The sequence below is a fragment of the Sardina pilchardus genome, chromosome 6 (genome assembly GCF_963854185.1).
Source record: "Sardina pilchardus chromosome 6, fSarPil1.1, whole genome shotgun sequence".
In the NCBI taxonomy this organism is placed as follows: domain Eukaryota; kingdom Metazoa; phylum Chordata; class Actinopteri; order Clupeiformes; family Clupeidae; genus Sardina; species Sardina pilchardus.
In genome coordinates this window covers 14,210,753-14,227,484 of record NC_084999.1, presented here as the reverse complement: position 1 = coordinate 14,227,484, position 16,732 = coordinate 14,210,753, and the positions used below count along the sequence as shown (strand labels likewise).

At 43.5% G+C, this 16,732-nt stretch overlaps 1 protein-coding gene across 1 annotated transcript; it reads right to left on the bottom strand.

Annotated features, from left to right (window-relative positions):
• Positions 1 to 1,954: 1,954 nt before the first annotated feature.
• On the bottom strand, positions 1,955 to 15,685 carry plekhg6 (pleckstrin homology domain containing, family G (with RhoGef domain) member 6). Its single transcript, XM_062538551.1, has 15 exons — positions 15,574 to 15,685; positions 13,443 to 13,668; positions 12,696 to 12,827; positions 12,243 to 12,377; positions 11,135 to 11,230; positions 10,950 to 11,000; positions 10,453 to 10,602; positions 10,242 to 10,352; positions 7,585 to 7,734; positions 6,828 to 6,965; positions 6,409 to 6,528; positions 6,063 to 6,195; positions 4,858 to 4,973; positions 3,191 to 4,653; positions 1,955 to 2,398 (listed from the first exon to the last, which is right to left on the bottom strand). Exons 1-15 carry the CDS (start codon positions 15,591 to 15,593, stop codon positions 2,227 to 2,229), a joined length of 3,213 nt encoding a protein of 1,070 aa, XP_062394535.1. The 5' UTR covers positions 15,594 to 15,685; the 3' UTR covers positions 1,955 to 2,226.
• Between the last annotated feature and the right edge of the window lie 1,047 nt (positions 15,686 to 16,732).

The window sequence follows — 16,732 nt, the reverse complement described above, 5'->3', positions numbered from 1 at the left end:
GCTTATTTCCAAAAATGGCGGAATATCCCTTTAAGGAGAATAGCGACATCGACATGTCATCGAGATGTTGATTACTTTCTTACTGACGTTAGGCTACTTTGTCACGCGCAGTGGTTAGCTTTACACGGTTAATAGGGCTGTAGCCTATATGCAACCAGCTGTTAGCCTACTGCTGTGAAGATTGTGTCTTTAGTTGTTTGTTACTTGCTGTGACTGCACAACTTCTGTGAGCGAGAAGAGATTCTCCATTACACAAACCCTCGAATAGACTCTCTTGGGACGCACAGGTCGGTGGTGTGAATTTGTAGGAAGGGTTCAGGACCTTGGACAGCTGTGCGCATATACTGCTGGTGTAGCCGATAGGTTTTTACAGATTTCACTCTTGGCAGTCATCATAATAAACATTGAGGTGGACTTACAACTCCCAATATTAAAATATCTCATCCAGATTATGGGGGGAAAGGCTATGCATTTTTATATAGACATGTTTTCCATACAATGATTATAGTAGGCTAAGCCTAGTCCTATCCATCTCCGCTGGAGCTGTCTAAATGTGTTCCGGCCAGGGAAAAAGTAATACAGTATATTTGAATGACTTGAGCTTTGTGCTTCGTATTTAGGCTACATCTTTCATATGACATATATCACCTTTGAACCTTACTTTATTGTTAAATCAATGTTTTGCTGCCCTACACTGCGTGTCGGGGTCGGTTCGACCTGTCAGGACCTATTTCCCGATAATGACTGGCATTCTATACATCATCTCTCATTACCCTCACTTGTTTTTTATCTTAGGGTCCCAGACTGACTCCCTTAGTGACAGAGCTGCTGACTGCTCAGAGTTGGTGGAGGACACTCTTGAGGTAAAAAACACTTCTATTACTTCTAAATCTATTACCGTATAGTTGATATTGGAAGCTATATCCTTAAGTTGTTAATGGTGTGACTCATTACAATCAGAGACTCATGCGAGACCACCTCTTTGCATGTTTTCAGAAGGGCTTCCTGACACCATTCCCAGGCTCTGTGGAGAGCCCCTCGATGACCTCCGGCCATGTCATGGAGGTGGACATCCATTGTCGCTGCCCGCGAGCTATTCGTGTAGGTAAGGATCCTGTGGTTGTCTGCAGAAGGTGCAGGCAACTATTCCACCAGGTTTGTGTGAGCCATTGTACAGATTTGGCAGAGTATGTCTGCCCTAGATGTACTGTTGTTGTTTTGTGCTAATGTTTTCTTTGAGCCTCTTTTTCTTGCAGGTAAATTAAATACAATTTGTTGTGTTCTGTTGTGTTAATCTTTTCTAAGTTGGTCACTTGCAGGTTATATCAAGACAATCAGTTAAAAATCAGTTTGATTTATCAATCAGTTATTTATTTAATAAGTTAATTATTTGATCGGTTCATTATTTATTATTTAATCAGTAAAAATAATAATAATAATAACCTCTCTAAGGCCTGTACCTTGATGCTGGTGAGCGGGCTTTTCACTAAACCAGGCCTTGTAATTGTCAAGTGTAGAACATCATTCTAAGCTGCGCTATAATATCTTAACCCAATTTGTGTGCCTTAATTCATTTGTGTAGCCTACTTTATGCATGGTGTGCTTTCATACATTCGCCTATGTGGTTGAGCATTGTGTGTTTGAGCACTGTGTGACGTGGATTTGCTGTAGACATTCTAGAAAGTCTGAAATGACCCAAGGAAGAAACTATTACATTTTGGGAGTGATCCGTATCACCATATGGATGCAGGAGGCAGTTATGTGTTCGCTTGGCGGAGGTTTACACTCTCAGAGTGCTTTTCTAGTTATTATTATATTATTATTATTATTATTATTATTATTATTATTATTTACTGAGCACTGACTCAGTAAGAGCCGTGTAGAGTGTCACCACTTTAGTTAGAATTACCTGCTTTTGTGTAATTCTGTTGCATTAGATACTAAAAACATTAGCAGATATTTACAGTGTTTTAATTGATATACACTATTTACAATACAGAATTACAAAAATAATATTTACAATACTCACAATATGTACACAATATTACAAGCAAATTACAGTAACAAATGAGAGCTGAAGATACACCCTAAAAGGAGCTGAAATGTTCTATGCTCTGAAATAACACCTTTCTAGACAAGTCAAATAACAAATATTTCACACAAATGCTAGACAAGTACGTTGTCTAAGTTTAAACAAAATCTTCTTTGTCCCCTTCTTCCCACCTATTAAACCTCACTACACTGGCCTTCCTCTTGCGGCCCTTTGTGGCTGAAGTCCATGGAAGTTAGTGTTTTCTCCAGCTCGTCCCAGCTATCGTCATTATTAGGGGACAAGAAGTGGGTGATTTCTTCATCGTCAAAGCACCAGCCTGGCCAGTCAACACTAGCCGCCATAGGGCTGGAAGAGAAGAGAAACAAAACAAGAGGAAGGGGATGTTCAGTTTATGTTCCATTGTCATGACCGTTAAACTAAAGATAAAACCACTAGCTGTGATGAAGGCATGACTATTTTAAATTGGGGTACCACCTAAAGGAGAATTCAAAAACATAAACAATCGGTTTTGCCTAACTTGAGTTGCTGCAGCCAACAGCTAGAGGTGCCAGGCAGCTACAGTGCTACAACACAGCTACTATGTTTCCATTTAACAGCATACGTGCATCCTGTTATTGTCAATACACCACACATAATGAGATAATATTTACATTTCATTATAATATATTTATTAAAATATAAATATTTTCAAGATACTTTTTGATTGATGTCTTATGCAGCTTTTCCTTGCCTTTTACATACTGACTTATGTTTTCCTGATTATTTATGCATACTTTATGCAGCTTGCTACTGTGAATTGACTGAAACATCAAGGAAACGCCAAGAAAAATGCATACTTACACTGGGCTCGTCAATCAGATAGCCATATACATGTATGAATCTCTGGCCAGTTGCTAATATCGTCTACCCATTCTGTCCCAGCTCAGGATCAGGCAGACAATTGCTATTAGCTATGACTAATTTATTAAGCTACAGTTTGCAGCCTTTGGGTAACAATGACTTTGACAGCTCAACATGCCAGTCTATTAGCTGTGCCATTATGCCCCATGCTGTGTGCGCACCGTACACGTACAAACATTAAAGGGGTCTAAATTGTAGATCCTGTTTTTTTCATAAAGCTCTATAATTGAGTCTCACCTGCTCTTCCTCTCATCATCACTCCCGTCCACGTTTCCCTCTCGCCACCCATGGAGCAGCCTGGTCACTGGAAGACTGTTGGGTTTCACCTCCTCCCCCTCCGTCTCTCGGTCCCCGTCACTGGGTGACGTAGAGGAGGTTGTGGAGAACGAGGACGAAGGTGGACGCTCTGGAGTCGTAGGGGACTTTTCGTCCTTCCTGCCACCATTTTTTGCCCCCTCTCGCCCCTTCTCGCGCCCTTTGGCACGCTCCAGAATGCTCTCCAGAGGGGAATCCTTGAGTTGGAAGTTGCTCGGCGGAGGGGATGGGGCAGGTGGAGGCCTCAAGTGCTTCTTGGGTGGTGAGTGGAGCAGAGGCTCCTGGAAGATTGCTTCTGGGATGGACGAGCTCCTCTGGGTCTTCAGTGGGGGATTGTGAGTTGTTTTGTCAGGCGCTCTCCAGGGCAGCTCGGGCTCTGAGAAGGTGTTCAGATCTGGCGACAGTCTGTCCGGCTGGTCCGCAATCCAGAGCACGCCTCGGTTCTTTTTGAGGGAGCTCAGCTTGAGCACGCGGTGGGAGCCCACCGCCTGTTTGCCATGCTGACGGTGGCTGCCGTCGGAGTCAGAGTTGGATGAGGAGTTGGTGTTTCGCGGCCGACCTGTCGGAGCTTGACCAGTGTCCACCGGCTCAGTAGTTGCCTGGTTGTTTATCTGCCGCCTCCTTCGTAGCCGGGGAGACTTCAGCTTGCGTGAAAACCTCCGTGACTCAATCAAAGACTCATCCTCGCCTGACTGGTTGTACCACGAGTCCCGCCTCGATTGGTTTCCCTCCGACTGGTCTGATTGGTTGGATCTGACTGATTGCTGAGCTGACTTGACTCTGAGGTAATCGGACTGGCTGACATCAGGTTCAACACTGACGTATTCAGTGATCACTGAGAATGTGCTAGGCACTGATTCACTCTGTGTGATCGCCTCTTCTGTGTATCCACTCAGCAGCAAAGCATGTGGGGTGATTGGCCTATCTGCACGAGCCGTGTCTTTTGAGGATGGGACGTGTTTGGCTGATGTTTGACGTGACTGACTCCAGGTGACTCTCCTCTCCTGAATACCAGGCACAAAAATCTCGCACAACTTGCCCTCACTGTTCTTCCGAGAGCCAGGCTGTGACGGCATACCTTCGCTTGGAGTGCTTCTCACTACCTGTCCCAGATTGCTGTACATTGACTGGCTGCGCGACTCACTAAACTTGCGCCGTTTTCCCGGTAACTCTGCATCTGCATTTTCTGCTGATGTAACTTCCTCTGTTAGCTGCTGAGGTGTGATGCTTCCCTCTGACTGGCTCTCTATTGGGTCGACAGCAGCGTTATTCAATGCAGGGTCGACCCTGGACTCTGATTGGTCCAGCTGCACCTCTTCAACGAAGACGGACTCAACATCTGGTTCCGCACTCACTCCACTTGCTCTCTGTGTCCTTAAAGAGTCCTGTCAGCAAAAACAGAGCCGCATGTTTGTTTGTCGCTTCTAATTTTCACATATCCTCTGTCAAATTCACGAGTGTCAGCATTTCAGTGATTAATATATGCTTAATTCCTTTATCATTATTCTGTAATACAGTACTTGCTGGATCTCGTAAAGGCTACATCCAGTTTTTAGTGTGTGTAACATGTGATAGTGTGCTGTGGTCACCTGGGCGCTTTCAATGGCAGAAACCCAAGCAGAGCAGCTCTCTGGGCTGGAGGTGGAGACTGCATACACGCTCACAGCACAGCCCAGATCGCTCACTTCAACCAGGACAAAGGAGTCTACAGAGAGAGAGAAAAGAGAGAGAGATCCAGAGGGAAACAAATAGAGAATAGGAGAAAAGAGAGTGGGAAAACAAGCTTTTATCAATGAATTTGTGAAAAGGATGGAAAAACAAACAATAAGCGGCAAGAGACTTGTTGATCTGTGTCTACTATGAAAACATGATGAAGTCTTCCATGTATTTACTCATTATATAGGGTTGGGTATCGTTTGGGTTTTATCCGATACTGGTGCTAAATCGATACTTTTAAGACAGTGCCAGAAGCGGTACTTTGTTTCTTTGTTGAAATGGTGTGAAGCATGAATAGGTTATATGCACGGAAGGCTGCTCAGGTACCTCTTTTATTTCTGGTGGAGCGCTAGCTGTGTTGTAACTGCATCTTCTGTTAAGTTATATTTTGCTCCTTACATGTTCACTCTGGTGTCTGGTAATAACAATTTTAACACACACACATAAATCTTTTACATCGTAACATGCTGATTCACTAGGTACAACCATGCAGGTCCGTGTAGACACTAATTACATTAGCAAGGTTTTAACACACCTGGTTGCTTTTTTTATTATTATTATGGTAAGACAATTTTGAACAGGAAATTTAACTCTCAATTGTTATTCTCAATTTACTGTCAATATCCCATTGCTTCTATGCATAATACATTTAAATGTTAAAACAGCTTGCCATGGGTGCACACACAATAAGCTCTGCTTTCAAGTTCAGAGCTTATAGCTCCAATATAGTTCCAAATATAGATGGCTTGCTATAAAGTATGTTCAAATTCATCCAGTGTGTTCCATATTCAACATGTTACATATGACGATGTTGAAGTGTTTCAATTCCCAGCACTAGTAGGCATTTTAACAGCAACTACTGTATGTATGCACGAACATAGGCTACATGTATGCGCCGTACTAGAACCATGTTTCGGTGCCTGTACCTACTCATTAATATTATTGTAGTAGTCTAGCATCTTAATGTAGAACATATACGGCATTTTAATGTAGAAATAGTAATATGAGTGAATACATGGAAGACTTCACAATGTTTTCACAGTTGAAACAGATCATACTATTACGAACAGCAACTCACAGCCGTCTTTGAGGGCAGAGCAGCGAGTTCTGTCCAGGGCCAGTGGGGGGCGCACTACTTTCAGTTTCTCTGACTTCCTCTGGCCTTTGGTCACCAGCATCACATCCGAGAAGAGAAGGAGCACCGCCTCAACCTGTACAAGTTGTGTCATTATAAATGATATCATTATAAATACTCATTCATTCAAACATTCAAATGCCCATAAAGTCATTCACTAACATAAATCCAAAGGGACACCTGTGCATAAATCTTATACAGTCTGATGTGATTGATAGGACATTACAGTACATCTACCTATATGTGCGGATACCTTAGTGGGCATGGTGTGTTGCCTGCTGTTACAAACCTTGCTGTCTTTTCTTCCTCTAATCTTGATGGTGTCCTCCAATAGAAGCTTGCGGATAACATCAGGGCCCAGCCCCCGCACGGGACTCATCAAATCAAACTGGCAGAAATCCTTGACATGCTGTGAATGACACATGCGCATTATTCAAAATAGCCATACATTCCAAGCTGTGCAGTGGCCTCAGATGTTCTTTCCTGTACATGAGTAAAGCCTAGTCACAGACTAAATATTTTTCAATTGAGATCAATGCACTTTTTCTTTTAATCTACGCCTATTTTTTCAATTTCAATTTAATTTCACTTAAAGAGCGCCAAAACATTACACATGTCTCATGGCGCTTTACAGAGTGACAAGGCTTAATCATTAAATTGGCCCTACTGTAAATGTTTCCCATGTTTTGTTTCGTTCTACTGAATTACCTTGTCAATTTCTTCGCTCATTCCTTCCATCACGTTGTAGCCCTCTATTCTTTGGGAGCACTGAAACAAGGCAAGCTCCTCGTCCCTCTGTACCAGGTGATTGTTGATGTTGTCCACAAAGTTGTCTACGCTGGACAGCTACAGCAAGTGCCACACAGAGGGAGTCAGGAGATATTGACAGTCTTTGACACGTAACACCTCTGATGATTGCAAACACACTGAACAAAGCAGACTCCCCTTATGTAACTCACTAAAGCTGCATGGAGCTCTAGTTCATAAATGATGACAATTTGTTGGCCTATGTTTCCGTATTTTCTCTTAGAACTTTATGGAAATCCTGCTATGAAATGATGCATGCTGTGTCATGTTGAGCCATATACTGGCCATCTGGTATACAGGGACAAATCCCAGTGAGAATCAGCATCTGTCGGCCAGTGGAACATTAAAATAAAATGTATATTTTGTTTTATAGTTGTCTGTCCAATTACTGGCCCTATGATCAGCGTTGGCAGACAAGTCCAGGGCCGAAATCTATTCCTAATACACCCTTGGTATACCCTTGTTCTCCAAGGAAAATCTCCTTGTCTGATCACAAAATCAGTCGCAGAAATGGGAAGCTGAATCTTTGAGCATCCTTAATCACTGACAGCAGTCTGTTTCAACAGGCATTACCAAAAAGTACGGCATCACTGAAGGAGTACTAAACGAATATTCATATAAAGTCTCTATAATCAGGAACATTAGCGCTGGGCCTTACCATCCTCTTGAGGGAGTCCTGGGTCTCAGAGTCCTCTGTGCTCTTCAGAACGGCCTTGAGAAGCAGAGGGTACTTGGTAATCCTCTGGTGTGGCTTCGCCTGCATGTCGCCCAAGCGCATGCGAGAACACTGGGGGTGTGTCTCTACCCACTTTATGGAGAGAGAAAGGTAAGGTGAGGGACAGGTGTCTGATGTAGTTACAAGCTTTCTTCTGAGAAAAGGGGCCTTCAAATGTAACGTGACAATGGCACCACTGTATTCTGAAATTATTGGTATTATTGAATTGTGGCTATGTTAGTACTTAGCGCAGTACATAATTGCTTTTTATCTAAACCATTTTACCAAGTGGAATGAGCATTATAACACTGTTTTGTTTTTTATATAGTCAATCCATAGCATGAGTTTAAATGAACCCTATGAAACATAGCCGTATCTTTTTATCTATCTGTAGAAGCAGCCATGCAGATTGTCATCTAGTAAAGTTTGCCGAAACACTGTTCTCCTTTCCCTGCTATCTGGTTCAGTCCAAGATCATGGTTACAAAGACCATGGAGATGTTCATTGATTTCAACAAGCATGGAGGATGCAGGACTGCAACTAATACATGGGGAACCAGTTGAAGTTGTACATGAATACAAATACCTGGGCACTCTCATTGATGACAAACTCCGTTTTGACTTCAATACAGAGGTGATTCTTACAAAATGTCAACAGCGGCAGTATTTCTGTAGAAGCTGTACTCCCTTGGAGTGAGCAGAAAGATTCTCAACATAAAAATGTTGCAAGTATACTGACCTTTTTCATCTACAGTATATGCCAGTTTCACTCCCTCTCTTCGGCATATGGCAACATGATCTCTTTAGGGACTTTGGTGCATTCAAACTGACCCATGACCCTTGATATACGGTAAACAAGTCCAACACCGTGGACTTGTGTACTGTGGATTGAATTCAGTACCTCGGTAGTGTTTTTAACACAACTGCATGTAAGACTGTCGTGTCAAATTGTTATCAATTGGTAAAACCTAGCAGAATTTTGACAAAGCAAAACAATACTGAAGAAAGTGTGGCTTTAATGCTTTCCAGAGCATTGGTTCGCGAAGCAAGCTGCTCCTATCACTCTGTGCTTGGTTTTATACTTGTTTTTGTGATCAGTCTGAATACATCAAGATGTCCAAACTTGGTTCAGTGACTAGATACCTGATTTGATACCTGATTGTGAGGACACACAGGGAAGTTGGCGTCATTTGCCCTCTAGGGGGCGATGCAATACAGGAACTGAGCTCTTATCTCAGCAAAGATTTGATGCCCAACTTGGTACAGTGACTAGATACCTGATTTGATACCTGATTGTGAGGACACACAGGGAAGTTGGCGTCATTTGCCCTCTAGGGGGCGATGCAATACAGGAACTGAGCTCTTATCTCAGCAAAGATTTGATGCCCAACTTGGTACAGTGACTAGATACCTGATTTGATACCTGATTGTGAGGACACCCAGGGAAGTTGGCATCATTTGCCCTCTAGGGGGCGATGCAATACAGGAACTGAGCTCTTATCTCAGCAAAGATTTGATGCCCAACAGGTACTTAGTGTCAACACTGCTATATAAAATAACAGACTAATTTGCCTTTTCTTTGCGTCCAATCAAAAATGATGCAGACTTGATGAATCATTTGTTAATAATTTGATGTGGAACTGAATGGAATGTTTCCATTTGAAATATGAAAATAAAAATTAGAACAATTTTGCACTTTATTCACTTTTTTAGCACACTGCTATTTATTTGAACACAACTGTATATCAATTTTAGCTCATGACACTCCAGTCCTGTCCGTACAGTTGAGCTTCAGGACCTTCAGTATTTCAGACCTCTCAGAAATCTAATCCTAAAATACATTAATCAATGCATGAGAGCTGGTTAAGGAAGACTTAGCAGCTGTTTCACAGTTCTTTCAGAGACCATGATGAGGCAATAACATGGAGGTATCAGAATTCTAATGTTTGTATGGTTAAGTGGTTTCAGAAACAGTGAGTGAGATGTTAACCACTAGACCCTCAAGCCCCTCTTTAAACCGTGGTGGGGTGGTAAATGTAATCACAGAAGCAGCATCACTTATAAACTATAAACTACAACGAACCCAAAGAACGGGGCAAAAAAGACACCAGGCATATATGAAAAGCTCATACTTCACCCAACACCTACACTCGGCCACAGCTACTAAAACCACAACGACAACGAATTCGCCAAAGTCAGGCTGTATGAGGTGGGTGTGGTTGGCAAGTCATTCTGATCCTCACAGCAGTGAGATGCTGGACAGCAATGGAAGCCACTGAGTGCTGAGTAACGTATTGCCACTTATGTCACGAAACTGAAAAATGTCAGTTTTTGACCCCAAAAGAAAATCTCCCTCCTTAAACACCTCCCATTTCATGTAAAGCTACTTATAGGAGTTTCTCTTCAACTGATCAACTGCCAGTCTGTTTTATTTCCATGGTCATGCAACATGTGCGCATTTGAAATAACAACAGAATAATCCTGTGCATAGAAACACGTTGCTTTGTACAAAGCACTATGCAAAATGTGTTTTTTTTGTCAATCCACTTTGGCTGCTGCAGACAATGCATGTATCTTAACAGAGACGTTTGTTTGTTTTACCGTTAGGAAAGCGAAGAAGTGGGGGTTAGACTCCGTCTGTTTTCGTGTGAAATCCACTGCCGTCTCCTCTTCCAAACAGTACTGAAAATATGACGGGAAACGCTCTGGAAACTGGGGGGGGGGGGGGGGGATATTAGAATATCACATTTGTTGCAAAATCAGACTTGAAGAAACTTGTTTTTTTTTTTTAAGAACTGCCAAGTAGGCCTACCTGTAAGCAGCCAGGCTCCAACATCAGGGGGTCAAACGGACGCCCTTCCTTTCGAGCCATTTGCAGAATGGGGCACATCACTTCCTGCCAAAAACGTTGATGAGCTGCAAGAATGGATGGAAGGTTCGAGAACAGTTTTTCTGAGGTGACCTGAGAAAAAAAGGTTTGTAGATGAAGTCAGCACTCGAGGTAAGAAGCCCAACACCTACACGCACACCGGCAGATGTGTATATGAGACAGATTTATTTTTACAGCAGAATCAGAAACCAGAACGATCAAAGGATGAGGGGGGGGGAACCTGACCTGGCATTGAACCTGAGTTCATTTTTTCATTTTACCTGAGTAAAATTTAATATAAATGCTGAACTGAACTGCTGAACTAACTGTTTGTGACAGAAACTACAAACAACACAATCTGCAAGTCCCCTGTGTACTGTAGGCATTCCCCTCCTAGGGCTGCTCCTGAGTGCAATGAGGAGAAGCGATGCTGTACTCACCTCCCGCAGATACCCATGCTGGTGCAAGTTAGACAGCGCAGCCATCACCAGCTAGAGGAGGCCAAAATTCACATATTAGAAACGAAGAGGAGAGCAGCCACCAAACACAAATGATGATAAGTCATATTACAGTGGCCTAAAGCATGACATTACATGATATGAAGAATGTGAGAATGAAACCGTACCTCAGTGACGATGATCATCTTGTTGATGTAAGTGAGCTCAGTGTGGAGGAACTCCCACAGTGCCTCCTGCTGGTGACGTTGTGTCTTTGACATCATCTTAACAGAAAAGAACATTTACAGGAACTTAGTCACAAACAGGCCCTAATTGTACTTGAAATATCTTCTCTTACATATCTGTTTTATGTTATGTGTGATGTGTGATATGCAGTGTTGGGAAGGTTACTTTAGAAATGTAATGTGTTACAGTTACAAGTTACCCTGTTTAAAATGTAATAGTAGTGTAACTATTTGAATTACTTTTTCAGAGTAACGTAACTAATTACTTTTGATTACTTTTTGATTACTTTTCCGATTTTTTTAATGATATATATAGTCCCCAAATCCATGCGAAGATTTCGGCCTTGGTCTACAGGCTGCCGAGCAGTTCTGTACAAGCGCACAAGGCAGCAAGGGCATTCAATACATGAATTAGCATCACATTTTTTTGTGAGGATAATATAATAATAATCATAACACGTTTACAGGAAGGCATGTACAGTAGGCCTACGCTGATGGCGCTGTAGATGTGACAGAGCCTATCAGAAGGTCCCGTATCAAATTATGGCTGTGGAGGGCAACACTTCTTTTTACATACAATAGTTACATACAAGGTTTTGCTGACAATATTGAGATGTAATTCAAATTGTAATTTTGAAAAATGTCAAAAGTACCTGTAATTGAATTACAAATTGTTCTACAGTAACTGTAATATATTACTGTTACATTTATTTTGTAATTAAATTACGTAACTCAATTACATGTAATGCGTTACTCCCCAACACTGGTGATATGTTATATGATTAATTATAATGGTACATACAATATACCTAAATGGAAGCAACTCACAAGAGGCACTGCTATAGAATACGTCGAAGAGGACATTGAAAATGGAATGTGTTTGTACAGATTCAAATGAAAGAAAAATAAAACAGATCGGTGACTTTTCTTTGCAAGAAAGTAGTTAAAATTTTTAGACCAATATCCCCTTTCTTCAGATGCAGTTCCCTTTTTTTGTTCTTTCAGTTCCTCTGATGTGTCTTCCCCATTTCTTTGGGGTGGAGTGTATTACCCAGTGAGAATGCACTAGCTCAGTCCAGCTCTCCTCCAGTATGTGGACGTCCCCTTCCTCTGCCCACTTCCAAGTTAGGTCCACGGGTACTGCGTAGGACTCGAGAGCCTGTTTCAGCTCCTCCAGAGACCCACCCTGGAGAATGTGTTGTGGGGATCATAACCACCAATTCAGTTGTGTATTTGTGTAAAGTATGCATTGCTTCGATTGTAATTTGTTTACATAAAAGTGTACATTGTTTAAGTTTGAATTTGTTTATTTACATAAAAAGTGTATGTTGCTTCAACATACAGGTTATCAAAAATGGGGGAACCCATTTGCCTAAACTTAGTCCATGACAGAGATGAAAGCTAAAACATAGACACACACACACACACACACACACACACACACACACACACACACACACACACACACACACATTACATCTACTGAAAGCTGCACATACTGTACCTCCGTGACTGGAGTCTTGTCAGATGCTCCCTGTATGAAGAGGCCCTGAATGAGTGGGGTTCTGGATTTGACACTGACAGCTGAGGCCTTGCTTACTGTTCCAAAATCCACAATCCTCTGCCTCTGTTTCTTCTGTGCAGGAGGCAGAGGAAGCACAAGTGTGTCAGAAATATCTAGTGACTATGTAAAAAACCTTACAGAAACGGCTGTCACATTTACATGTGTCGAGCCTTCTTCAAAATACATGTAGTAGTGCCCCTACCATTCCCATTCAAAATGCCATTTGAGCCTAAAAATAGCGCTTCCGATGTAGGCTAATCATGGTTTAAACGAATATCATGTAGACTACACCTCTGGTTTGGCTGGCTTAGCTCAAGTATTTGGATGACCAAAAGCTTCCATTATGAGAACGCAGTCATTTATGCTGCCAAGTGCATGAAACCAAGATACACACTTCTGAGGGATATTTTTGACTATCTGACTCATTTTTCCATCGCGTTAAGGCAGCCTCAACAATATTGTGATTGGTGCCCAGGTTTTAGGAACATTGGAAATGGGGGTGAATGGCCTCTTTGCCAGATGGACCTGCAGAGCTAATTCAAATTTACCAAAGGGTCATCTGGGTTCTCCCAGGCTAAAGCTTGTTCAATTTAACTCAATGCAAACACATTTCACTGGACATCGATTTGTTTTGGATTGTTTTCCTCATGCAGTCGATACTTTGTGGATAAATGAACATGACTGCACCTGCGGGCCCACTGTGTTGGATCGGTGCTTGTCTAGCGCCACCCGGTGGCCATCGACTACATCTGCAGCTGGCACAGTGGTATCTGGGACGTTGTCCACTTCAGCATCTCTCTCCCCCTCCTTTGGCGTCTCTGCTCGGGCATCCTTCCTCTGGTTATTGGAGTCCATACCCTCCAGGGGAACGGCATCACTTCCTGTGCTTTGGTTAGGTGTCTTGGAGGGATGGCTGTTGTGATTGATTGTGAGAAACACATAGAGATGGTGAGAATGTTAGAACTCCCCCACAGAGCTTACCTTTCAGACAAGTGACTAGGCACTTAAACATGAGAAAGTGTGAATATGTAGACCATGACATAACGGAACACCTGAGGCCTACGCAGCACACACACACAACACACACACACACACACACACAGTTGGAGGTAGAGCTAGTCCACAACAGGACACTGATGGCCAGAATAGACCCAAATACATTTGCATTTATTAATTTGGCAGACATGTTTATCCAAAGCGGCTTTACAGCTAGAATAACATTTAAGCATTTCAACATTGAAGCATTTCAACATTGAAACTACAGAACTACAGCTAGCAACAGGCACAGTGCAGAGGAGACTGTAATTAATTCCCACTGCATCTGTCAATACTAGTACTGGAGGATAGGAGTGCCTTCATATTACAGTAAGCACTGGTCAGAGGAGGAGGGGAAGTGGTAGAAGAGGAGGTAGAGGAGAGGAAGGAGGGGAGAGAGGGAAGGACATGGTACAGTAAGTGCGTATTAAGTGTGTTAAGGTTGTCAGAAGCGCTAGGAGAGGAGGTATTCTTGGAGGAGTTGTCTTCAGAAGAGTTTTCAGTTGAATTTGAGTTTTTTGAATAGGGACATACTGTACAGTAGAGGGATGCCCCTGCTCTGATGGGACTTTCCACCATCGGGCCATAGATGACAAAAGTCTGGATTGCCATTAGTGAGGTGATGGCAGTGCCAGCCAGAGTTCCCTTGGAGGAGCGTAGCAGCCGAGGGGTAACAGAAGCTTTTATATGAGAGCACTTAAGTAAGAGGGTGCAGACCAATCCATCACGTTATACGCAAGCATTAGCGACTTGAATTTGATACGGGCAGGTAAAGGAAGCCGATGGAGCTCAGATACCAGAGGTTCAGCCGGAACAGAAACCTCGATGTGGGAGAGAAAATCAAAAAGTTGCCTGAGGCCTGAAGTTGTCAAACGTTTAAAAACATCCTGTGAGAGTAAAGGTCGGGGACTGTCTACATGTCTGCTGACACAGGATTAGATCTCAGCGATCACAAGCGCCTCTCAGGCCACAACCCTCCACCAAACTAATTAATGCACTTTTCTTTCCGTCTTCACTCAGTCGTTTACACCGTTGAGCAAGGCTCAGCAAGGCTCAGCAAGGCTCAGCAAGGCTCCAGTTTCTGAAGCTCACATTCACGGCCCTGGTTTCTGTGACTGGGGATTGGGAAACACATGAGCATGCATCTGCCATTGGTGATTCATCACTTAAAGGTCTCGAAGAACCATCTGTTTTTGATTGGGGCTGCCCACGCTCAGTCCTGGAGGCCACTTCATCGGAAAAAAAAGGCCTTCAAAACTTTCAGAAGTAATAAACACAGAAAGAAAGAAAGAAAAGGAAATAGACAGAAATGGGGCGATTACTCAACAGTTGAGGCAGCACACAGATGTGAGCAGACAGGCGTGACGTAGAGATATTACACCCCCGGCGTCTGTGCTGCTTGCGTGACAGACATCAACACGGTAGGCCAGCACCTGACACGAAACCCCAACACACCAAACACACAGGAGACCTTCACTACTACTGAGTCAAAGAGAGACTCCATGAGGTCAGCACACCCCCTTTGTCAGTACCCCAAACGGAAGCTCGGACCTAAAACATCCAGGTTGGGGGTGGGGGGTGAAAAGGAGGGGGGTTGGGGTTGGTCAAAGCTCTCTGCAACAACATGGAACACAAACACAACACTCCCCAACGGCCAAGACAACAAAACAGATCTGTTAAGTAGACCTCGGAGAGAGAGTGAGAGCGAGAATGAATGAACCCACACAAACCCCCCATTCCCATTCTCCTAGCCGTAGTCTGTGTATGAGAAGCTGTAGATTACCTGGTTTTCGCCGTCTCCATGTCTCTCAGGCGATCATCTTTATTCCCTGCGTGAGTCAGTTCTGTCCCTGTCCCTGTCCCTGTCCCTGTCCCTGTACCTGGCTTCCTGAATCTCAGCTCCTCATTAATGAGTCCCTCCCTCCACTTCTCTTCTCTCCTCTCCCTTTCTCTGCCAACTGGCCCAACAGGACCGACAGGCTTCGGGGAGGCTTGACTTGTCTGGCCTCACCTTATGCTGCTCATTAGCCTGCCCAAAGAGGGCTTGTCTAAGGGAGGCGATGAGAAGTTCACGGTTGGCTCAGTCACTTGGGACACGTCCAAGTATGCTGAGAATCTCAGGAAAATCTCACCAAGGAGGTGCTAATGGTTTTTGTCAGGCGTGACAAGGACAGCCTAGGGTGAAGTGGCAGGACCTCAAATTCGGATCAGGATCCAGAGAAGACCCAGCCCGGAATCGGGGCGAGGATAATGCTCCCAGACTGGTTCACCACTGGTTCACCAACACCAAGCTCTGGAATGAGGCACAACCCCTGATGTGGTGTCATACCATCTCAGAGGCATGAATCAGAGTTCCAGACAAACTGTGAGCAAAGATGCTACGGACTGCCGGCAGCACGCGGCTTCCCTGTGGCTTCCAGGGAGCTTATGAGTCAGCAGCAGAGATGAAATGTGGAAACTGCAGCACTTGCCAGTGTGTGTGTGTGTGTGTGTGTGTGTGTGTGTGTGTGTGTGTGTGTGTGTGTATGTGTGAGAGGGAGAGAGAGAGAGACTGGCTTCTTAGTTCCTCCACATCGGTTTGCGTTTTAAGGGTGTGACTGAAGAAGAGCTTCAGGGCAATTAAGTTTAATTGTAATAGCTCACACAAGCAGAACAAGACAAGTTGCACAGATGTATTGACACGTAGGCACACATACACAGACAAACATGTACAAAAACACAGAAACACACATCACAAGAACAAAGAAACACATAAACGTACATTCATGTGTGTGTGTGTGTGTGTATGTGTCACAGAACAAAGTCCTGCAGAGGGCCAAAAGGGGAGCAGAGCGAGGGCCAGGAGGACGTGGAGGTGGGGACTTACAGGTAGACGGAAACAGCCATATCAAGATGACACATCGACAATAAACAGCAATGCGGCTGGACTGCATACCATTTGA

Bases quoted from the DNA above. Each gene is read 5' to 3' on its own strand.
- plekhg6 (XM_062538551.1), bottom strand. From the start codon at position 15,593: ATGGAGACGGCGAAAACCAG. The intron at 12,378-12,695 runs GTACAGTATGTG...CACATTCTCCAG, and splicing joins ACAAGACTCCAGTCACGGAG to GGTGGGTCTCTGGAGGAGCT. The intron at 11,231-12,242 runs GTAATACACTCC...TTTTCTGTTAAG, and splicing joins AGCTAGTGCATTCTCACTGG to ATGATGTCAAAGACACAACG.